At 34.4% G+C, this 25657-nt stretch overlaps 1 protein-coding gene across 1 annotated transcript; it reads right to left on the bottom strand.

The window, feature by feature from the left end:
- Positions 1–2865: 2865 nt before the first annotated feature.
- Positions 2866–8898, bottom strand: LOC123688723 (cell wall protein DAN4). Its single transcript, XM_045627362.1, has 3 exons — positions 8784–8898; positions 4901–8453; positions 2866–4168 (listed from the first exon to the last, which is right to left on the bottom strand). Exons 1-3 carry the CDS (start codon positions 8879–8881, stop codon positions 3365–3367), a joined length of 4455 nt encoding a protein of 1484 aa, XP_045483318.1. The 5' UTR covers positions 8882–8898; the 3' UTR covers positions 2866–3364.
- Between the last annotated feature and the right edge of the window lie 16759 nt (positions 8899–25657).

Here is a 25657-nt window from a genome sequence, read left to right as displayed (position 1 = left end):
ACGTATTTCCTTTTTTTCTTAGATAAACAGTGAAATTCCAATTAGAATCGAGAGGAGAATACATCCCTTATCTTCATCTCTAATCTCAGCATCAGTTGAGAGGGATTCAAAAGAATTTGGTGGCAGTAGGATGGATGCTCTGCTAGACTTTTTGAATAGAACCTTTTTCTGCAACGCTCATTTGCACTAGAGGTAGTCTACTTTAGCTGGCAAGGTGGGGTTTTCTAGCTCAAAAAACCTACAGGTATCCACATGAGAGGCTTGAACTCCTGCAGTATTGTCGCATGTGAGGGCGGATTTTATGATCATCTCGAGTATTAAGAGACTCAAGTGGGACATATTTTCGAAGAAATACTATGATGAGTTGATTTCAATTAATATATTTATAATTTTCAGAATTTTTTTTCATGCTGTGTTTGCTTTTCAGAAAAACCATTTCGTTTTTAGGCTTAGGGCTAATTTCTATTCAGAAGACAACGGTTGTTCGGTATTTTCTCTTCCAATACTTCATTTTTGTTTTGTTTAGTTTTGCTGGGATAGAAGTTCACCTCAGTTTTTCTTTTATTCTTTCTTAGTTGTTTTCGTTTTTGAATTGCGCGGGTTTTGTTGAGGGTTGCACATGTGTGCCGTGTCATGTGGAGTTTACGAAGAGAGACAGGAAACAGTATGAAAACAACCGCCGCAAAGCTATATATGCAAGATATCACCGCATGTTATTTCGTCTATGGAAAATACAGTCCACTCGCAAAAAAAGGTAAGTGCACACTCAACATTCGAAATGATTCCAAAATTTCATTATTTCCGCGACAACGGTGATCAACATGGTCGAGTTACGATCATGCAAAAAAATATGAGAATACACCATTCTTGCCTCCTACAAAATACTAAATCATAATTGAAAAACCACACCGAATCATTTCGAAAACTTGTAGGTACCTCCCTTCGCTCAAAACGATCTTGATTGATGAAAGGGAGTTGTTGAAATGACCGTAACACACTATCCTAGCAATAGATTGCACTCTATCAAGGCCTATACCTTTTTGGTCATACTGTATAGTCTCCTCTATGGTTTTTCTTATCTGGAAACCAACCAGCCTAGCACAAATTCAATATCTGGATAGATGACCTCTTCAAAAGAAGTTCCTGACTTCGTTTCTGGGAATAATGTCATAAAAAATAGTACAATAATTTTTCTGGACATACTGCAAGACCACATTTGGCCACTTCTGTTGTTTGATGCCTATAAGGATAATATATTACTTACTGCTTGATTGTTTGCCTGAAATACCATAGTATGTATAGTTCATTAAATATAAAATTCCCAACTATTCAACCTATTAGTATTTCATTTGAATGTTTGTTCAGAAGGTTCCTTTTGGATATTCCGAAGAACTTTTACAGACAACTAGGAAAACTCCTTAAGGACACATACAGCCTAAAGTTGGACTCAAATGTCCCCATATCAATATCCGATTCTGATTCAAATCAATCTGTGTACCATATGGATAGGAATTGTAATTGTTGTTCAATTGATTCGAGAAATGCACAACACTGACGGGGACCAATGACCTTAATTGCAATTTGACACCTAAAAGAACAAAATTTAACAAGAACGTCGAAGCTCAAATTCATCCGTTCACTTTGAGAAAGCGAAAGTGTAATTTTAATTTAAACTTTTTATACTGCTCGGAGTACACATGCGCTTTCACCATTTTGTAACTACATTTCGTATTATTCCTGCCTTTTACATGGAATATCCAAGAGAGAGAGCCTCTAGTATCTGAAACTATTGGAAGGATAAATACATAAGAGGCCCTTACTCAACAGGAACTTGTTATTGCACTATAAATTATTTGAAGTTCAGGAAGTTGAGAGACAAGTTCAAAAATTACAACAATATTTAAAAACATATTGTTTTCTACAAATAAAACTCGACGAATTTAATGAAAGTAAATTAACAATGACTTAAACTAATAGTTTCAGTCTTTGCTCAACGAAATTAACCCAATATTTTACTATTGCTTTATTTTCTGAATTAGGTATATAATTTTTTTTGATTATTTATTTTATGACACAATGAACTGAACTGAATTCGGATTTCTTGATATTCTGCTTGTTATAATGATACTGTCAAAATACCCCATCTATCACCTAAAATTTAGTCTTCGCGATAATAAAATTCAAAATTGTGAAGTGGAAGAAATATGTGAATATTTGGTATTGCTTTCCGATTTTTTTTGTATGATGTTTTCCTTTTCCTTTTCTAGTTCTTCTCGTTTTCTGCAAAACTTAATAGTAACTGAATTATATAATTTCAGTATTTGAATGCGTAGCAATTATATTGGATACCTTTTAAAGATTCTCAGTAAATTTCAACTCTAATATCGTTGAATATTTATGATTTTCACTGATTGCTACTGACTAGTGAAATTAATTTCTCCAAATGAAATACAGTATATTTTTAAATAACTTAGAACACTTCAAAAATTACTTTTCAATATATTCTTGTGCAAATTTCATGTGAGTAGATCTCTTAATTTTCGAGGAAAGCTCTACGAAACGGAAACTTTTGAAAATGTTGACTCATTTACATTCCAAAACATAAACTGTGAAAATTGAAAGGACTGTTCAGTAATGTCTAAAAAAAATCCATGTAGTTGAAATCAACAAATTGAATAAAAAAACTTGTTTTCCAAAATTTAAATGAGGAGAGGCCAGGTGAATACGATATTGTGCCGCATTGCCGTTGTTTCATTAATTGATGAAAATACTATCGATTTGGCCAGAGAACTGATAGGAAATTCAATGAAAATAATAACAATAATAACGTATTGAATTTTTTGTATTGCATTCAAAGAAAACAAAGTTAATAGGAAATCTATATTTCTAACATATTCTGAGATATACAAGAAGCAAGAGATGATCTCTAAAGGACAAGTATAAATAAATAAAATACCATTCATGACATTTTTTCGATCGATGATTAAAGATTATATGGAACGAATAATCGATAAAATATCACAAGTCTAAAAAGAAATTTCAATGAGAAACTATTTACATTCGAGTTTTCATGTGAAATGGTGTAGAAGCAGCCAGACAAATCATTTTCTTTTACACATTTTCAAATGTCATTTTGCGAAAACAGTAGGTATAAACTACAATTTCAACAAGGAAAATGATCATCATTGCGAGATGAAGCAACAAACATTGATTTAAATAAATGATAATATAGATTCAGTTTATCAGAAATTTTCATCCATTATAACCTAAGATATCGCAGTGATGATCAGTTTTTCAATAAGGTCCTACATAACCATTTCAACACGTATAATTTCGAGTTGAGTTATATACAATTGCGATCGATTTATGGCAGTAATCTAGGATTGAATCTTCCCATGTGCAAAATCAAACCAGTAGGATTATGTCTAACGAAATAGAGGAACGGTCTATCTAACCTAAGTCTAGGAACTTGTGGGACTCTGGCTTGTCTTGGTCTCAAATTCAAAGGCAAGGACAAGTAGTCAATGATGAACAATGGATCATCGTGAAGTATCTTCTGCTGTTCGAAGTGATCCAGTCTTCGATGTTTCCTCAACGACCTTCTCGAAGTGGCAGGATAATACTCAGAATGATGCGTGTTAGCAGTGCTGGTACTACCGCAAACGGAGAAGTAGTTGAATTGGAGCATATCAGATAGGTAGAGGTCGTGAGCCACGCCATTCAAACCTCTCAAATCTGCTTTATGCAAATCAAAGAGTGATTTCAATCCCATCTGCTTCAATGCCGATGTTGCATTGATGATGGAACGATGGGAGAACCTTGGGATTTGCACCTCTAGTCCTGGTCTAGGCACCAGAGACCTCAGCAACCTTGACCAAGCACCTTTCTGGAAAGAACTTTCCACCAAGCGTTTTTCCAAACGTGCCAAACCGTCACCATGCGCGTTTATTCCTTGTTTTCCTGGAAGGACGAATATGAAGCTGATGGTGTCATCCTTTTCTCCTAGAGCAACTGCTGTAGCGTCCAAACTAGGCTCGTAACCAGCCAAGAAACCCTTTCGGTAAACTACGGCAGGTATTGGAATTAATCTTCTTTGTTTCAGAGAAGGAAACACTACGAAATGAAGCTCGCCATCCCTGTCCGATATGGATCCTTTGGAGCAATCAGTCTGGAAAATATTACGTCATTAAATATAAGCTTATAATTCATCGTGTATAAATGAAAAGAAAACGTGTCATGGCTGATTCGCTTTAGTCTTTATTCCAAGTTTCTTCATGAAAAATAAGTATTCTTCGGCAGAAAATTATATAATTTTTGAACTCTTCTGAATGGGGAATATGTTATTCATAGACAACTTGACAGTTCTGAAGAGCCTCATATAGTACTACTTTTTCAAGTGGTCTCAAATAGGAGTACTATATGACTATAACTTGTGATGTAATAGAATGAATAAATAAAATGGAATAAATATCAAATTAATTGTAATGGACTAAACTCATTAGCAATGATCTCAACTAATCCCAGATATCATGAGAACATCAGTCTCGTAATGGAACAGATTTTGTATGAAAAATCATTGTATTTCATTGATTGAATTAACCTTGGGATGTTTAACATCAGGTGATAATTTTGAATGTTAGAATTTTCATCACATTTTAACTATATATGATCTTGTTTGATTATTCTAGACTGTACTTGATGAATATCCATCTTAAATCGATCAAACTTGAAATTACACACAAATTTGTGTAATAATAAATAAATATATATAAAGTGATTTACTTTCAACCAATTCATGAATGATCTCGATCAATATCACAAAGAGGGAAAAGAGATGATGCAAATTGAAATTTGGTGAGATAACATTGAAATGAGTTGGAAATTAATGATGAAATTTTACCTGCATTACGCTTGCACTGACTGCAGCTAAAGGAGACCTCACCCTGACCGATCCATCTTTCAAAAATTCTTGCAATTTTCCATTCGTCTGTTTCTTCACCAACAAGTTCGTGCGCCTTCTTATCGTATCTCCAATATCCTTGAAACTCACTTCTTCTACATGACCATCGTAAAAGAACCTAGCTCTCTCCTTGTAGAAATTTTGAATACTTTCCCTACTCTTGTCACTGTACAATTGTCTAACTATAGCAGAAGTAGCAACACCAGTATTTGACCCAGTGGCGATAGACTCTGTAATAGTTTTGAAAATCAAGTGTGGATTGAAGGTGACCATGTTGTCCAATTTCAGTATCTCATTCATCTCTCCAGAGGTCGCTCCTCGAGCCCCCAAAAACACCATGGCCAAGAGCGATGTAGCAGCGAAAGGAGAAACTATGACACTTCTAGCTGTACTGATACCAGTTGTGACGGATTTCCAAAATCCAAATGCGAGTTCATTGCAGAGTTGGATGAACTGGTAAACGTCATATTCTAAATTAGCTGTACTTTCTTCTAATCCAAAGCCTTGCATTGGTTGTACTGATAAATCTACTGTAGGCGTTGGTTCTAGGAAAGGAGCTAAAGTGGGCCTTGGTTCAATAGATGATGGCTTACTATGTGGCGCAATCGTTGAAACTAGTGTCCAAGAATCCTTTTCCTCATCTGCAGATGGAGAAGATAATGGGCCTGAAGTATTCTCGATTTTAGTTCTACTAGTTGAGGACGACAATGTTGTTCTAACGTTTTCATCTTGTTCTGTTGATTCAGTAGTTTCCGTTCCTTCATATGCCGTTGTTTCAATGTATTTGGTCGATGTGAAGATATCATCTTGAGTGGTACTCTTCTCTTCATCATCGGGATAAGTAGAGATATTTGGTTCTGTCGATATTTTGAGAATATCTCCTGAGGTAGGCGATGAAGAACTTTGAGAAAGGAAAGCTGACGAATCATCGAATTTATCTGCAAGCTTATGCATTTCTGAATGATTGAAGTTGAGGTTATCATAATCCATCTCCAAGCTCAAATCAGCCTTCGCTGGCTTAGAAGCATTACGTCTACTAAAAGGTGTTGCAAAACTTGGATTAACCTTCACATAATCCAAGTTTTGAGTAGCTGTTGAAGTAGAAATTGATGTTAGATTTTCTATTGGCCTGTTTTCTTCGTTAGGCTCTTCTATATTCTTTGAAATCAACGTTGTTGAATCAGTTTCTCTTATGCTGTCAGTTGTAGAATCAAAAGAATTGGTGAATAAGTCAGAAGTGGTTTGCATATCGGAGTTTCCAGCAAAGGTGCTAATTTCAGGTACTGTAATGTTTTCCTGCAAAATAACACCATTAACGTTGTTCACAGCTTGAGCTAGCAAGTGGCTGAAACTTTCAAGTAAAGTCTGGTTGCCTTCGATAGGTTCGTTCTTTTGTGTAGGCATTGAATAATCTTGGATTGGTGTGGAATCAAAAGAGTCTGTGACTGCTTCGTTGATCGCTGAATTGATTTCATAAACATTAGTGGAGGATAAAAGCAGCTGTTGCAGTATATCTTTATTCATAACTAAGTCATTGTTGACAACTTCAGTCTGAAACTCTTCTGTTGTTGCTCCTTCTGAGAAATTCGGTTCTGTTTTGGAAAAAGTTGATTCATATCTAGTAGAATACGTTGTTGATACATCATCAAATGATGGCTCGTCACTGGAAGATGTACCAAGATTTTGTATATCAGAAGCAGTTGATATCCTTTGTGATGAAGTATCTGATATTACAGATTGAGAAGTCGAAAAGGGAGGATACGTTGAAGTAGAAATTTGTGGAACTATACCAGCCTTATTATTGAGTATTTCTGCAAGGGTAGGTAATGTTAAATTTTGTTTCACTGTGCTAGGCAGTTCTGAAGTGAAATAAGAAATAAATTCTGTAATTTGTGAAGAAGATAATCCCGAAGAAGATATTTCATCAAAGTCCTCTTTTTTGGTGGTGTATTTAGTGGTTGTTGATTGAGTTTTAGCTGATGTTTGGACTGTTTCTGGTTGGTTCGTGGTTTGTGGTTTAGAACTAACAGAAATTATAGTTGGTTTTTGATGAGAAACAGTAAATATAGCTTGAGTTGTGGAAGAAGGACTTTCAGAATTAGCCTCCTTTGTTGTAGTTAAAACTTTATTATCACTTATATCGACTTTTTCCGTAGATGAAATGATCGTTTCAGGTGAAATACTGGAAGAAGCTATTGGTCGTACTAGGATATATATCTTTTCAGTTTGTTTTGTTGATTGTTCTGTTGTAGTTTTCTCCAGAATATTTTCAGTTGAAAGAGATTGAAGCTGGGAGGTATTTTCTAAAGCTACAGTGCTTGCTTTAGTCTCTGGACGTTCGAAGCCTCTAACTGTCGTTCTGTCGGAAATGACTGTTGGATTCGTAGATGATCTTAAATTATCGGAAGCTACAGTATTGCCAGCCAGAGTTGTTTCCTTTGTTTGTAAAGATGTGAGAGTTGCTGTGTCTTCAGGTACCAAGATTGCTGTTGGTGAAGTTTGTTCCAATACCAAACTACTTATCCTTGATTCCAACGGTAATTCTGGTTTGGAAGTTTGGATATTCTCATGCTCATCTCTTGGAGTTGTAGAGCTTGTTGAGTATTTATTGTAAGGTTCATCTACTTGGTTGGTATTAGAGTTCGGGAATATTTGTACTTTTATTGTGCTTGTTTCTTGACTTGAAAGGACATTGTTTTTCATGGTCTCTACATTGACTTGTGGACTTCTTGTTGTATGTGTTCTAGTTGTAGGTATCCTAGTCGTAGGAGTCGTAGTTGTAGATGTCCTAGTCGTAGGAGTTCTAGTTGTCCTAGAAATAGGAGTTCTTGTTGTAGATGCCCTAGTTTGTTGGGTAGTTCTCAAACTTGTTTTTGTAGTTGGTCGAGCAGTAGTTACTGAACTTCTGGTTTCAATGCTCGAAAAGAAGTTGTCTTTGAATGTCGACACTCTCGGTGTTGTGGTTGTTGTAGACATTTTCTTCGTGATAGGTTCAGTTTGCGTTGGTTGAAGAACTATTGTTTCTGGTGTACTACCTGTTGCAATCCTCTCTGGTTTCATATCATCGTTGCCAGAGTTACCGAAGATAGCTGGAAGGATCAAGCTCCAGGAGTCTGAAACATCTGGAGTATCAAATAGCTGATTCGTATCAGGTAATTTGTGTGACTCCATCTCTTCTCTGAGCACATTTTGTACGTTGCTGACAATATCATTCACTCGTTTTTCTGGCATGATGTCTAAGTTATCTATATCGAAGACGTCATCCCCGCTGGTGGCTATTATAGCCTTTATTTCTTGTAAGGTCATCAGTCTTTTGACGAGGTCCCCGCTTTCATCGAAAGTGTAAAATTCATATCTGTCTGGATTCAAGAGCTCTATCGGACTGGCAAGCTTGGATATTGGTGGTTTGGCCACAGGCTTGCCAACTGCATCTGAGAATGTTGCTCCAGTTCCATTTTCTGAGTCCATAATGACGGATACGGAGGTCACCACACTGAAAAAGAATAGTTCAAATTACCTGTCTATACTATATAAACATCCTGCGTGATAAATATGTTGTGTTATGAAAGGGTTGCGTTCTATATAAGCCTTGTTAATAAGTTTTTCATTCAAGTCTGTTAATTATTCGAAACGAAAACGAAAATTGAAAGATTACTTAGTAACACTAAATACCTTTCATGAAAAAAAAGAACAATAGATATAGAGGTTTAAAAATTTGTTATTGATATCTTGAATTCCCAAATTCAAGGATCTGAATGTACCTTATTAGTTTTCCACCGAAAATCAACTCCGAATATACGAATAAATTATGAATGAAAATTACCTAGATCCTAAAATTCTTCTTGAGGAGTCATCTTGATCCACTTCTCTTGAAGCAATGACACTCCATCCTCCTAGTAGCAGGAGTAACAGCATCCACATCTTGAATATCGAAATCAACTGAAAAAAAAAATAATTATTCATGAAATATTATGGAATTATAAACCAACAGCTCATTCGTGAATATTCAATCACAATAAACAAATTTTTAGAAGGAGGTAACTACGAACTACGAATTCACTCCAATATTTTATTTTTAATACTCAAAAAGATTTAAAAAAATCGAGAAAAGCACTAACAAGTCAGAAGGTTTTAGGCGCTCATTCTTTTATGCCTAACTATTTTTATGTAACTTATTATGATGTCATTGTTATAGATTAGTTCATCTAGATGAGGAGTTCTGTAATAGGATATACATATTTGAAATTTGACATGAACGTAGGGGTGATTATTTTGCTTACACTACTTAAATTTCAACCTAGTTCAATCTGTTTTTTAGCGAAATATTTTCTTTAAAAATTTGGCTTGAATTGTCTATGGTTTCGGAGAATGTTTGAAAAGAAGCTTAAAACTGTTATTGGATATCTTCAACCAAAATCTCAATGTATTCGGTTTTATGACCGCGAAAATATCGAGTATTTGTTTTTTTTCGATTTTCTGATTGAATGTTCTTAAGCACAATATGTTTTAATAAATTGAGATTGTAATAATGAACAAATGGAATTGATCTATTGCAATGAAACAGTTAAATGAAAACATAATTATCCTTCAAGAAACCTAAACATTGATTCATTTTGAAATGTTAACGAATCAAATTAGTCAGTAAAACGTTTATTGTTGATGAAAACATATTATGTCGCTTTATGCGAGTCTGCAAATATTTTCTCAACTAACTGTTATTATAATAATCTGTCGATGATCCATGAATGAATATTTCTAAATTTCCTTCCATTAAGATGCGAGGTTTTTGCTAATTTTCAATGATTGTTGAACATATATTTGAATGTCAAGACCTCATCTTGTCTATTTACAATAACGATACAACATATCATTTCTCAACAATCTATTAAGTATACACAAAAAAACGACATTATCTCCTGAAATGACATTTTGGAATACTTGGCGAGTATTTTAATTTCACCTTAAATCTGTAAAATGTGGTAACAGTTGATCTTCAGCAGTGATTGCGGAAATTTATGTTTATTTTTGTCCTTTCAAACGAAGCTATAAATTGTTCACTATTGTTTCTCCATCCATCCTATGCCTGACGCACAGATTAATCCGTTAGTGCAATATCACTTTTTTTCTTGTAGCTCCAAAAGCTTCAAGAGGTGCGTGTGCTACATTTGTGGTTGTTTGAAAAATGGATGAAAACGAGTTTCGTGTATTGATGAGCTATGTTTTTATCGAAAAATAATACTATTCATGCCAAGGAATTAGTTGATAAGTATTATTCAGACTGCTCACTCGACAACAACGGTAAAATGGAACTCCAGGAAAAGACATTTTTGTATCAAATCGAGAAGTGATTGCCAAGGTTGAAGCCTATTTCTACAAAAAAGGTACTAAAAAGTTGGAGAAGCATTGGAGTACATGAATCACTAATGGTGACTTTATTGACAAATAAAATCGAGTTTTTAAGAAAAAATGTGTTTTTACTTATAAGGCTGGGACTTGTTGAATCAAGAGCTATGTATGTAGTTGTGATTCACTCTGTATAGTCACAACCTGTGTAGGTCAGAACCTTTAAATCAAGGGTGTTTTTTTAGAGCTATAGAACTTTAAATTGCAATAAAACAACGATGGATTATTCGATTGACATGAATTTTATTTATTCGTAAGATAATCTTGTGGCATTACATTTTAAATTTATGATTTATGGCAACGGTTGGCTCGGATGTATTCCAATCTGGACGTCCAATTTTCGATGACTTTTTCCCACATTTGTGGCCGTATATCGGCAATATCACGGCGAATGTTGTCTTCCAAATGGTCAAGAGTTTGTGGTTTATCCGCATAGACCAATGACTATACATAGCCCTACAGAAAGTAGTCTAGCGGTGTTAAATCACAAGATCTTGGAGGCCAATTCACAGGTCCAAAACGTGAAATTAGGTGGTTACCAAACGTGTCTTTCAATAAATCGATTGTGGCACTAGCTGTTTGGCATGTTGCGCCGTCTTGTTGGAACCACAGCTCCTAGACATCATGGTTGTTCAATTCAGGAATGAAAAAGTTAGTAATCATGGCTCTATACCGATCACCATTGACTGTAACGTTCTGGCCATCATCGTTTTTGAAGAAGTACGGCCAATGATTCCACCATCCCATAAAGCGCACTAAACGTCAGTTTTTCTGGATGTAACGGTGTTTCGACATACACTTGAGTATTAGCTTCACTCCAAATTCGGCAGTTTTGTTTGTTGACGTAGCCATTCAACCAGAAGTGTGCTTCATCGCTAAACAAAATTCGCTTATGAAAATCGGGAACAATGACAATCTCATTTTGCACTATTTGCAAGCGTTGTTCAGGCGTGAGTCTGAACATGATGAATTGTCAAACCAAACTGAAAATAAATCACTTGACAGCTGTTAAATCGGTCGCCATCTTGAACAGTAATGCCAACTTAAAGTTGTATACCTCGAAAAATAACACCCTTTACAATAAATTAGTTGTAAAACTTTTCAAATGAAGTCAATCAGCTATAGATAATAATTTATTATTATATTTTATTCATTTAAGGCGAGAATTAAAAAAACAATTTCAAAATTCATACAAAATTTCATGTTCATCACTTCACCGGGACCATAGAATAGTTTGAAACGAAGAACTGGTTCAACGAAGACACGCAGATTTATAAGATAAAACTGAAATCTTGATTACACATCACATGTGGAAGTTGATCATGCATCTTCTTGTGATTCGACAAAAGCGATATTTAATGAGTAAATCATTTCATAAATCTTCACTTTTCGAGTCTATTCTTCTTCATTCATGTTTCATATCGTTTCATTCTCATCTTGATGATACAAATTAATATGCATATTTCCTGAATTATATAACTGCAATTTACGACTCTGATACAATGGATATTCACACAAGTATACAAGAATCCTTTCTCAAGATTCAATCAACCCACAATTGGGTGGGATATACGCAACTATATTTGGAATATAGCTCATTATAGATAGACATCTTTTGTTGACTGATGAGCTGGAGGACTGTGGAATGGAGAATATGTAATCTAGATCAGATTCACAATGAATAACATACTCTGGGTATACCTTGAAGAGGATGAATTTTAGAGCGCACGTTCCCTGAACAGATCCTCAATAATTTCGTTATAATATTATTCAAATTTTGACCCACAAATTGTGTCAAAAAACAAAGACTTACTGATGATGGATAATTCCTAAAATTCTATTCTTTCCGTCCGTAAACAGAATAACCCTCGAAAGGAGAGACATAAACCTTTTTGTTGTCCTGATGAATTTAAAACCACAGATTTGATCGGAATAAAAATATGACATTTGAATTTGAGAAGAATGTAATACCTTCTGCCGCATAAAGTTTAGGGATATGGAATAATTTTTAGGAAAGAAACAGGAAAATTGTACTAACGGAAGTGAGCTTTCAATTATTTCAACGATAAAAGACTATAAATGTTATTCACTAAGTATAGTTACCGAAGATCTCTCGTTCAAAGTTCATTTTGCTGAAAACATCAACCAAATTTTTCAGTAAATCATTTTCGCCAATGCAGAATGGATTGTAACATTCATATTCATCTCATTATTGTTGGAAAATATTTTTTTTTTCAACTAAAACTTGAACCTGAAGCAATATCTTTCATTTTATCCCCTGTAAAATAGTATAATAAATAATGATGCAAATAAAATATCCTGTGTATTAATTGACAGTTCAGTAGATAAATCTCCTTGTCAGGAAACCAACATGGTCATTTCTAAATATGAATAACTCTGACACTCCATAAATAATGAGAAATATCTGTACATGATATATTACGCTCTGATTAAATCTTAATTGAATTATGGTATCTTTAGATGGTGATGGATAAATGACAATAATCTGAAAAATCTGGACATTTAGAATCATATACGACAAAAATGTTGCAACACTCGATTAGGAAATTTATGAAATATCATCGGTTACATTATATGTGAAAGAGTAATTCAGTGTGATAATCTTTGGGTTATTTATATTGAAGAGTGATGAAAATGAAATCACGACAAACAAAGAACATATTTTCTTCCAAAAGCTGTGGACTGTGAACCTCTAAAAGTGTTGAAGCTTACACAAACCGAATCACTCAACCCGAAAAATTCAACGTAGAATATAATCTCATAAAATCCCATTTTGAAGTGTTGACGTAGAACGTATAAGAAAGAATGAATAATTATATTAATCAGAGAGTAACGGATTATAGACATCTGGAAATTACAATTATAATCTTTAATGGGTAAAAGGCCATCAGAATTATAATCTTTAATGGGTAAAAGGCCATCAGAACACCGAATGAGACAGTTATATACTTAATTCTGATGATTGTATACCCGATTTTGACAATTAAATAACTGATTTTGACTTTCTTATTTATTGATACGGTTAATGAAGATAGTATGAAAGAAAAATTTCAGAAATGAACTGACTTCGTATTGACTTGTTATTTTACATATAATTGTAAATTTTCATCGCGATCGAATATGTAGTTTTGAAAGAAAAACAACATCTCGAACACTCAATCGAAAATTCAGAAATTACATACAATGTATGTAATTTCCGTGATTTTCAAGAAAATTGTTAATCTCAATAAAAAGATCTGATACTTTTTAAAAGGAACTAATTGAATCCTCGATATTTGAAGAGCAGGTTCGAAGCTTAATTAAAAGAAAGAATTTATGAATGCATAAAACAAACCCAATGTTCGAATAGGAAATTTAAATATTCTCATATCTCCAAAATTGGATATATGATCAAGCAGATATATACTAATTTGAAATGACTCTTTGATTGATCATGTAGAATTTTATAAAGAATTACAATTCGAGCAAGATCGCAAAAACCGACTTCACATCAGTGGTTCCCCATTTTTGAGGGGTCATTCTCCGACACAGACCTCTATCGTTTGTTCAGTATGACATACTGAATCTTGTATCTTCTTACATTTTTGCATTTCATCAATTCAGCCTAAGATATTTTGCTCGAAAATTTGCTCCACTATTTTTCTCAAATTTTAAACTAACGGGTGTTTTTTTTCGAGGTATATAACTTTAAGTTGGCATTACTGTTCAAGATGGCGACCGATTTAACAGCTGTCAAGTGATTTATTCTCAGTTGGGTTTGGCAATTCATCATAAATAGACTAACACCTTAACAACGCTTGCAAATAGTGCAATTTTTTTTCGAAAATAATGGTTCTGTGCGGAATACGTATCGCGCACTACGTCCATTTTATTTTGTTTAGCGATGAAGAGCACTTCTGGTTGAATGGCTACGTCAACAAACAAAACTGCCGCATTTGGAGTGAAGCTAATCCTCAAGTATATGTCGAAACACAGTTACATCCAGAAAAACTGACTGTTTGGTGCGCTTTATGGGCTGGTGGAATCATTGGTCCGTACTTCTTCAAAAACGATGATGGCCAGAACGTTACAGTCAATGGTGGACGGTATAAAGCCATGATTACTAACTTTTTCATTCCTGAATTGAACAACCATGATTTTCAGGAGCTGTGGTTCCAACAAGACGGCGCAACATGTCACACAGCTCGTGCCACAATCGATTTATTGAAAGATACGTCGCCTAATTTCACGTTTTGAACCTGTGAATTGGCCTCCAAGATCTTGTGATTTAACACCGCTAGACTATTTTCTGTGGGGCTATGTAAAGTCATTGGTCTATGCGGATGAGCCACAAACCTTTGACCATTTGGAAGACAACATTCGCCGAGTTATTGTCGATATACGGCCACAAATGTTGGAAGAGGTCATCGAAAATTGAACGTCCAGATTGGACTAAGTCCGATCCAGCCGTGGCGGTCATATGCCAGAAATATATTTAAAATGTAATGCCACAAGATTATCTTGCGGATAAATAAAATTCATGTCAATCGAATAATCCATCGTTGTTTTATTGTAATTTAAAGTTATATAGCTCTAAAAAAAACACCTTTTATATTTCGTAAAAATAATAAATTTCATTGCTTCACTACAGTCAGGAACTTTTTCATTAACATTCCAAATAATTCTCTCGAATTATGCATTTCACTAGTCTCTACTCAACTAACCGATGAGGTATACTTAAATTACACGGTTTCATACAGTACTCAACATAATTAAATTTCATTTTTGCGAAAATCATTCCAATTCCAACTTGAAATATAAAGACCATATCTGTCGAGCTTTTCACCTTATAAATTTCGCAAGTAGATCAAAAAATGCAAATTGCAATTAGAAATGATTTGTTCGTCTTCACTCAATTATAATTACTTCACCAACTACCAGTCTAGCCACCTAGTAACAATAACATCGTGACTGGGTATTGAATACAAAGGATCTTATTAACAGTACTTCGATGTTGAGCACTGTGAATACGTACTCGAGTGAAATAGTGACTAGGAGCAAATTTCTCACACCATATATCTACATATCTGGAAAATCTTTGCAAATTTAACACGTAGTTTATTTATTGATTCACACTCCTTTCGCAGTTACCGCTATTTTGTCTGAAGCAGTACTTCGCGATAAAAAATATTTTATTATTTATATTCATTTGATTTGTAATTGGTCTAGAAGAAAAATATTCCAACAACCTCAAATTTCCAGTTTGCAGTTTGATATAGAATCCTGAAATCGAATAAATTTTGCCTCTGTTTAATTTTACAAATGAAAAAAATGACACTCTAATTGTACATTACATAATTATGTTGAATATGCGGCTTAATGTTAAGCAGGTGGTTTCGATACAGAAAACCTGGTTTCGAATTTGAAGTATTTCAAATTTTTAAACATTTTCTAAGCCGTTCTTCTTGAGAATAATAGTATATTATTCAACGAGTGGTAATGTAGGTCATAACTCACGCAGATGAAGTTTGCAGCACGAGCCGCAGGTGAGTGCTGTAATTCATCAAGTGAGTTATGACCATTACCGCAAGTTGAATACTATACTTTATCTACGACTATATCAATAAATACTAAAAAAAAATACAGCCTCAGAATATAGACAGAAGGAACAAAAAGTAAACATTTGTGCTCGAACCCGAGTACAAGAGAGATGGAAACTTAGTGTCGCCAATCACACTGGAACTAGCTTCTGCTAGCTCGAGTCTAGTACAGAGTACAGAGATAGAACTTTATTGAAAAACCTTAATAGTTCCCTGTAAACGATGACTTACTGCATACTCCTACACATATCTTGAAAATTTTTCCTTTATATTTTTTCGGGCGAGTAATTCTTTATGGTAACAGTAGCTGTTTCTCTTTTGGAAATGTATATATATATCATCTTCACTGTCTGAATTAATCGTTTTCAGCAACAAAATTAGATATCAACTTAATTTGAAAACGTCAAAATTATTAAAGTGACATTCCCTCGGACATTCCTCCCCTCAATAACAATAATGGAATGTTCCCTTTCGGCCAATCGAATAGAAGCAGAAAAGTATAGAAGCACAGATCTGTATTTTCCGGTTTATTATAGTGAGTTTTAGTATTGAGTTATTATAGCAGTTGAATAATGAATATATAATTCAATAGGAGTAGATAAAAGATATTTTACGAGAAGTAGAGGGTAAGCCATAGACCTTCAAAAATGATACTCTAACTTTTCAATACCTTTTTTTTGAAAAATTTGTCTTTCCTTTTGAAATAGATGAGTTTCAAACTCAGCAATAACTTCTTTATTAGAGCCTAATTTTTTCCCTGAAGCATCTTTCAAACTTTGTTGTTGATGGATCAGACTCTGAATAACACCTATCAAGTTATTTGTTTGTTTGCATAATATTTTTCTCAGCATCAGACAGTATTTTATCAATACACGAAACTTTTTTTGTCCATTTTTCAAAACGACAATAGACCTTCAATATCTTAAGTTTGGATTGAGATATTGAAGGTCAAATTCGTTTACAAATTCGAAATTGTGAACGAATCATTTGAAGCTTGGTACTTCCGAGTGGTATAGCACTGGCTGTGCCATCTGTGCGCCAAGCCCGGAACTTATTAGGCGTATTATGAGTAATTGTTTAGTAGGTAGATAAGTCTAAATAATTTTCAACCTGAATCTGTAGAAAATAATACCAAACATAAAAATTCGTGTTTCTTGAATAGAAACTTCTGAATGAAAACACAAGTAGTATGTGGATGGGTAATTGCTGTATTCTACAGCTTTCTGAAAAAACAACTCAGCTAAACAGATGAAAAAAATTCATAATCTCCTGACTTGACTTGTTGATAATTATACAGCTGTATTTGTAATTGGGAGAGTGTTGAACGATTCGTACAATTGCAATGTACACATGCATGAATTGAAGAATATAAAGGATAGTAGGCTCCTTTTAACAAGTCTCAGGTAGTAATCAATAATAGCCAACCTGCTAATTATAAGAACTAACGCATAGCTTACAAAGGAGGAAGAACACACATAACATGAATATAAAGAACATTACTAATAGATGACTTCAATCAGTTCAATTGATCTTAAAATGTGTTTCTAGTACATAAGTAATCACTTTAATTGGTTAATCAGACATAAATATTTAGAAAGTGGTTCCAATAAATCAAAGATGTGTGAATAGGTTGAATATTATTTTGTTGACATTCTCTTTTCTCGCATTTCTTCCTGTTGGAATATGAAAAAACTTTGAAGATGATATTTGATAATATATATCTAATAGTTGAATCAATTTATCTGATTAAATAAAAGGAAAAGGTTATGTCGGTGATCTTCTTGGCTAATATTTTTTTTAACTACTGTTTAACAACTAATGTAACTTTAGGAAACCCTACAGGTAAAAGTCCATAAGCGTCAAATCTGGATTACGGGGTGCAATGAAGGTAATCTCCTGGAGATTAATTTTTCTGGGAAAATTTCACGAGCTCGCAGAGACACATTGGATATGTGCAAAGTAGATCCATCCTGCTAAAACCATATTCCATGATAAATTTTAGTTTTTTTCTAATTTTGAAACAGTCTCAACCAATTTTTTTACCCATTTACAAATTGACGAAAAGCTCTATTATCGGAGAAATTTCTTCATGCTATAGTCGCAAAATTACCATTCTTGTAAAATTACGACTAGATCCCAAAGAGCCAGGCTATATCGATTTACATATCACCGCACCTCTTCGATTCGTTGAGTTCACGCAGTAAGCTAAACCAATATAAACTTTTAATGAGATACCCTGTATAATCGAGTTTTAGACTAATCGCAGTTATATTTATTCGGATAATACATCGCTTTTTGCTGGGAATAAATTACTGAAATTTGGCTTATACTTGAGTTGTCTCTGAGATATTAGGTTTTTTTCGATATTCTACTTGACTGTTATAAGCGGATGAAGCAATCAACGAAAATTTGTTTTTTATTGTTGTTTTTCATTTTCACATCATTAGGTACTCAAAATATCAACTGGTTCGGAATTATTTATATTTCTATTATCATAGAAATATTGATAAGTCTTCCCATAATCTTCTTAAATTTTCTCTGGTTCTAGAAACGTGATCGAAATGAAATTTTAATGTAAAGAACGCTGACATATTGCTGAACCGAATCTTGTTAACATAAGCCTTTGTCCATTTCTTATGGCAACTTCATGAACTTAGCGCCTAAAAATCAACTTTTCCTTCAAATATGGAGGACACTGAGCCTCACAAATTTCTTTATTCCTACTTTTATTCACCTTCTTCTCTATTCTTCTTCTAGGGAAGATTGAAGATGAAAATTTTCCCCTAGATTTTTCCTCCCTTATCAGCGATTGAAAATCTAAGTCAGTTCACTCTTGTATTTTCCTCAACCATTTCATCTGTCGTCTACCAGGACTCTTTTATCTCCAATCTTTCCTTTCATTATGAGCTGTAGGAAGTAATATCTTTCATGCCTAAATACGTGCCCAAGCGATCGTTTTCTCCCCCATTTTCAGCAGTTCCCGATTTGTCTTCATTCTTCTCAGAACTTCTTCATTACAATGAATGAATTAACCTGCAGCACGAATTCTGTACCTTCTGCAATTTATACCTCGCAATAGAATCAAGACAACAATAAAAAAGTGTCAATCGGAAAAGGAACGGGTAAAAACTCTCAGGAGAGCTGGAGTCCGTTTCAAAAGCGAACCTCTATTTCCAAAATGGACTCACGCTGACAAAAGTAATTTCAACGGTATCTTATACACAGTTCAACAATATTCATATTTTACAGGACCGCACCAATCAGATTATCTTCTCATTCTCCTAAAATTAAGAAACGGAACTGCAATACCCAAAACCAGCACCGTACATTATGGGAGTTGCGTTTGACATTTCTTTTCAAATTGTGATTATTTTGTTACTTGTTGAATATAAGCACATCAATGTCTTCGAATTCCGGCCATAAAAATCATTTATCATAGTTTGGTAGAGCAATCCATTCACCGTAACAGTTTCACCAGCCTCACTTCCAAATAAGTAAGGTCCAATCATATACAGCCCAAAAACCCCACCAACACTCATTCCAAAATGGACTGAGAGGTTCGATTTTAAAACGTATCTCAGTATTCCTGAAGATTTTTAGACGTTCGTTTTTGTATTTTCTTCATTGCTACCTTTTATCTATTGTATTGTATTGTAAAATGGACTCACGCTGACAAAAGTCATTTCGACGGTATATCTTGTACTCCGTTCAACGATATTTATAATTTACAGGATTGCACCAAGGAGTTCAGCCTCCAATTCGACTTAAATCAAGAATCGCAACAACTCCAATACCCAAAAATGTCAAAAATAGCAATTCCGACCCTGGCCACCGAAGAGTCCGAACATTAGGAGAACTGCGTTTGACATCACGTCTCGTCTATAACATTATATGTAATTGAAACATATTATGTAGGTAATAGTTTCAAGATTAGAGGTAGCAAGAACGTTAAGATTAGAGGTACAAAAACGAACGTCTAAAATCTAAATCCCTCAGGAAAGCTGAGATACGTTTCAAAAAAGGACATCTCATTCCAAAATTGACCCACACTGACAGAGGTAATTGCAACGATAACTTGTACCCCGTTCAACGATAATTGACAGGACTGCACCAAGAAGTTCAGCCTCCACTTCGACTGAAATCAAGAATCGCAACAACTCCAAAACCCAAAAATGGCAAAAATAGCAATTCCGACCCTGCCAACCGAGTCCGAATATTATGAGAACTGCGTTTGACATCACGTCTCGTCTACATCATTATATTTAGATATACTTTTAAGATTAGAGATACAATAACGTACGTCTAAAAACCGTCAGGAAAGCTGAGATACCTTTCAAAATCGAACAAATCTCATTCCAAAATTGACTCACGCTGACAAAAGTAATTGCAACGGTATCTTGTACTTCGTTCAACGATATTTATAATTTACAGGATTGCACCAAGAAGTTCAGCCTCTCTTTCAAGATTCGGAACAACTCCAATACCCAAAAATGGCAAAAATAGCAATTCCGACCCTGGCCACCGAAGAGTCCGAACATTATGAGAACTGCGTTTGACATCACGTCTCGTCTACATCATTATATTTAGATATAGTTTTAAGATTAGAGATACAATAACGAACGTCTAAAAACCCTCAGGAAAGCTGAGATACCTTTCAAAATCGAACAAATCTCATTCCAAAATTGACTCACGCTGACAAAAGTAATTGCAACGGTATATCTCGTACTCCGTTCAACGATATTTATAATTTACAAGATTGCACCAAGAAGTTCAGCCTCTCTTTCAAGATTCGGAACAACTCCAATACCCAAAAATGGCAAAAATAGCAATTCCGACCCTGGCGACCGAAGAGTCCGAACATTATGAGAACTGCTTTTGACATCACGTCTCGTCTACAACATTTAAATATGAATGCGACATGTATGAAAGAACTGTTATTTCCGAGAGTCGGGTATGAGCATCAGTCGGCCACCGATCGAGAACATATTTGACTCGCTCCGTGCCAATTCTGATGAATCATACCGGCTCACACACACATGACACTACTGACACGAATCGGTAAAGGTCATTTGGCGTGGGCCTACACGCTCACTCGGATTTCTGGATGTTCCGTTAGGGCTCGAAGGCCCCGAATATTTATCGGTGTATCGGCTGAAATTGCGGAAGAACCGACTTCCTGCCAAATAAGTATCGACTTTACTGTTTCGAATCATTGGAACGATGTAAATATGACCGGAGATGCTATCTGATGATTTTTCTCTTATTGGAAAAACTGCATGAATCTCAAACGTGTATTGTGTACGTAAAAAAATCTATTTTTCGCAAATGTCCGAAAAATTGACTGTAACATCCAGTCAATTTATACAGGGTGCTTCACCTGAATGGCCTATTAGATGTTCATGGAAGACTAATAATAATTTTGAGCTGAAAATTCGCATATTGGTATTTGAGACAATGATCTTTCTCCCTAAAATATTCTCAGATCTCTACCACTTCCGGTTATACCAGAAACAGACTACAACTTCCTAATTTCAAATGGCACACCCAGTATATTATTGCATCATTAGATAGCTTTTTTGACGACAATATCAGCAATATGACATACCTTGGATTAAAACTTAACAGTTCATGAGTTAATGGGATTCTTATGAAAAAATTGTGGCGATATGGACAAATATTTTTTTGAATTTTTCGACAGAAAAAGCTTTTTTCGATTTTTTTTTTCAGATTCTGCAAATACGTAGTATTATAAAGCTGTTTACGGTTTGGACCAAAAATGTACAAGGTGTTGATAAAAAGATCATTAACGCAAGATTTTCAAATTAGAACCTATATTTTTTATTATTTCAGTCGATTCTACGTACAAAAATAGTGGGGGTTACTTAAGCAAACCCTATACCTAAAATGAATACTTTTACAATTATCGAGGAGTATTTTTGAATAAGAAAAAACCGCAATTTCTATCTGTGTGGAGTAGTCTGCGATTTCCGGAAAACATAGAAAGAAACTAAAATTCGATGTTTCCATAACTAAAGATGACAACTCAAGTGACAGCTACCCAGATAGAAGGCTATTCAGAATGAAAATTCTTATTTATTTTAATTACCAGTGTTAAGTTATGGTGGTTATTTTCCAATAAATAAGAACATTGCTTCAGTGCTGATAATGCTGATGAGCATCGACTATTTTTTGTAATAAGTACAAGTTATGTCAACCCTTCATTATAATCTAATAGTGTTGAGATTAGATGTAACAATGAAGAAAATATAAAGTAAATACTGAATTAAAAATTACCTGTTTTATTGTTCTGAATATCTGAATCAAATGCCAAATACAAAATTACTCTCAATGACTATCTGATATCAGCAATAACACGATGAATTGACTGCTTCGAAAGTTAGAATCGTTTGAAATACACCCTGTATATTTGTGTGTATTGTATGTTTATCGGTACATCGCTGAAATTGCAGAAGAACCTACTTCCTCCCAAATATCGACTTTACCGTTTTGAATGGTTGAAAGGATGCAAATATAACCTGAAATGCGATTCAGTCTAACGGATGATTCTTCCTGGATACGATGAACTCTTTCAATCTGATTCAGAAATCGTGAAAAAAGTGTTTCTACTTCGTGAAAAAAAATCTTTTTCCGCAAAACGACTGATAAAGGCGACTTTATTAATGTAATTAATATGATAATTGTGTTATATTCAAATTATTAATTATAAGTTATGGAGGTTTTTCCAATAAATGAGGACATTGCTCCTAATTAAATTTTTGGTTCTTTCATGGAAGACCATGTTGATACGCAATCGAAGATTTTTTGTGGCAAGATGACTCTATGTCAACCCAACATTCTAATTAGATAGGGTGTTAAGATTAAATAAAACAATGAAAAAGATATAAAGTGAAGACCATAATATTGAAAATTGCCAGTGAATTTTATCAAATGTTCAAAAAAGTACTTGTTTTATGCTCACGGCTGGAAAAAGGAATGCCTTGTTAGGAATTCAACAGGGAAAGTAAATATTATTTGAACTCTATTAACGATAATAATCAACGGTGAAATTACAATTAATTTTGGTTGCACCGCATGAATAACAACCACTTCCTGGTTTATTCACTAATTCAACAGAATTTTGTGCAGAATTGCATAGTTAGCCGACAAAATTTCCATCGATTTTACTTCCTCATATTTGTTACATGAACTACGATAGAAATCCGCTTAGAAGAAGCTGCATTCAGCTCCAATGATGACGGGTTTGACTCATTTTGTAGTTTCTTTCATTCCTTCATGAAAACCTCAGCCCTAAATCCGCTTATATAAATAAGATACCTCACAAAAAAAGCTGTTATTTCTACTGATAATCGAAAAAATTGCAACCAAGCCAAGACCGACTATCAGTAGAAATAACAGTTTTTATGTCAGACTGAATGAACTTGCCTTGAAAAAGTTCGAATATACGTTCAAACTTAGTCTTGTTCTTCACCACCTGCTCTAGCTCCTGGCAAAGTACTCAGCATGAATAACCAAGGACGTGATTCTTACTTTAATTATCAATATAGTATATTATGAAGAGTAAGGGACCCAGGTGAGAACTCTGGAGTACACCCGATGTGTGAAAAGAGTTTCTAGACTTATGGCTTCCTTCTCATACATAGGATGTACCCCCGGGGTTTTCACCTTGGTCCCTTACTCTTCATCAGCAGGCTGAATAGGCTGAAGCCAAGGGCGGCAAATTTTAAGGGGCGGCGAATTGAGCTAATTAATTTGTTATTTTGATTTACAGAATTAAAGAAAATTATCATACATAGACAAGGTACAAATTCCATAAATTTGAGAAAAAATTAAAATATTTTAAAATAATCAAAATGTAGTCCAATATACAGATTCAAACACTCAATATTTCAAGATATCTACCTCAGAGTAATAAATATAAATAGAGGGAGCATATGTTATTTTCAGTAAGCAAATTTGTCCCCAACATGAACTATCAAATTTGACATGAAGCGCGCAGAAATGAAAACATATCAGTGATACGAAGTTTCAATCAATTCGCGAGTTTCTCCACAAAGAACGCACTTCTTATGTTCCAAAGTGAATCAACGTGTCATATTAACTCAAAATATATCAAAATGAATACCTGAATATATCAGAAATTCAGAAAACAAACTTCAAGCGCGCCAAACGACGTAAAACAACCGATGACACTAGGAGAGCAAAAGTTGCCAAACCTTGGATTTCAGCAGGTAGATACTGAAAATAATAAATATTCTGCTTATTATAATAATAATTCGACAATTAGGGAGAATATCGGATTCTAATTATTCAAATTTGCATTTTTAATCGGGAATCACTCAAATAAATATATTTTATTCAATATAATATACATTCATAGTGATATAGTGAAACTGTGGATTTGAAAATATATCACCATCCGACAACGTAATCTAACCGTGTTGGGGACATGTAAAAATTGCGTATACTTCCTCTATCTATGTTCATTACTCTACATCGTGAGGCGGCAAATGTTGAAGAGCCTAAAAGCAGCGGCAAATTTGTAAATCCGTCACTGCTTTCAAACAGGGTTCTCCGCAACACATATTCTGACACGTCCTGTATAGATAAGTATCTACTAAGTGACTGATCATTCCATATTTTCGAAAAAAATGACCCCTCCGGCACATCGGCACGAGAAAAGGAGGCAACCGATGTTTCTCAACATCGAATTGCATTCATCAATCAAACGATCTCAGCCCGCTTGTGAAGGTATCCTTTCTCCATCTCGATCGATATAGATCAGTCAATAATTATACCATTAAAGGTATTCAGGATTTCGTAGCGAAGAATGTCCGAGGAAGCGAAATAACAATTAAATTAGCTTCTCTTTGTGTCGCAATCCACGTAGGAGACCTATCTTTTCACGATACGATAATGGTGACTCCGACGGTCGGTTAGGACACGAACCGTGAATATCCAAAATGACTTCTGAATTATTTATATCGATTGACCGTAGACTTTTATTCAGTCTTGATGGTAGGTTCATCGATCTATCGTTTGAACTTGTTTATATTTGATGTTGAAGGAAACGGAACGCTGTGATTTTGTCCATTTTTTGGAATATTTTAAATATCATCAATATTCCTTACCTAAATGAACTAATCGCGAATAATGACATCATGATAATCACGTCTCATATTATTTAACTATATTCAATTCTGTAGTCTTCTTCTTTTGATTTTCTTCATTAATTTTCTGCATTCCTCAAATTAAGGCCAAATATTATTTGTTACTTGATCGATAACAAAGTTTATGCATGTTAAATCCATCCATTATTTTCGTGCCTTGATTCACAAAGTTACGCATTCCAGAGAAATTCATGATAACAGAAAAAGGTATGTATTAAAATTTGCCGCTAGAGGCAACATTTGCCGCCTAGGATTTCCAAACTATCGGAAAAAATTTGTCAATGAGAATAAGTTTACATCTGTTTGTTAGTGTAAAAGAATATTTTGGGAATTATACATAATTATTCCGAGGGTTTTTTATTCTATTTTTTGTATGGAGGATTTCGAAATTATTGAAAGTATGCCAAAAATTTTTAAATGATTTACTATATTGTGAGAGTACTCCTTCGAAGTTCGTGTATTCTCTTCTTGAAAGATCTACTCTTTTGGTCAATATAAACCATACG

Source organism: Harmonia axyridis, chromosome 1 (genome assembly GCF_914767665.1).
Source record: "Harmonia axyridis chromosome 1, icHarAxyr1.1, whole genome shotgun sequence".
Taxonomy (NCBI): Eukaryota; Metazoa; Arthropoda; class Insecta; order Coleoptera; family Coccinellidae; genus Harmonia; species Harmonia axyridis.
The sequence above is the reverse complement of the archived record's forward strand: the minus strand, read 5'-3'. Positions and strand labels throughout refer to the sequence as shown.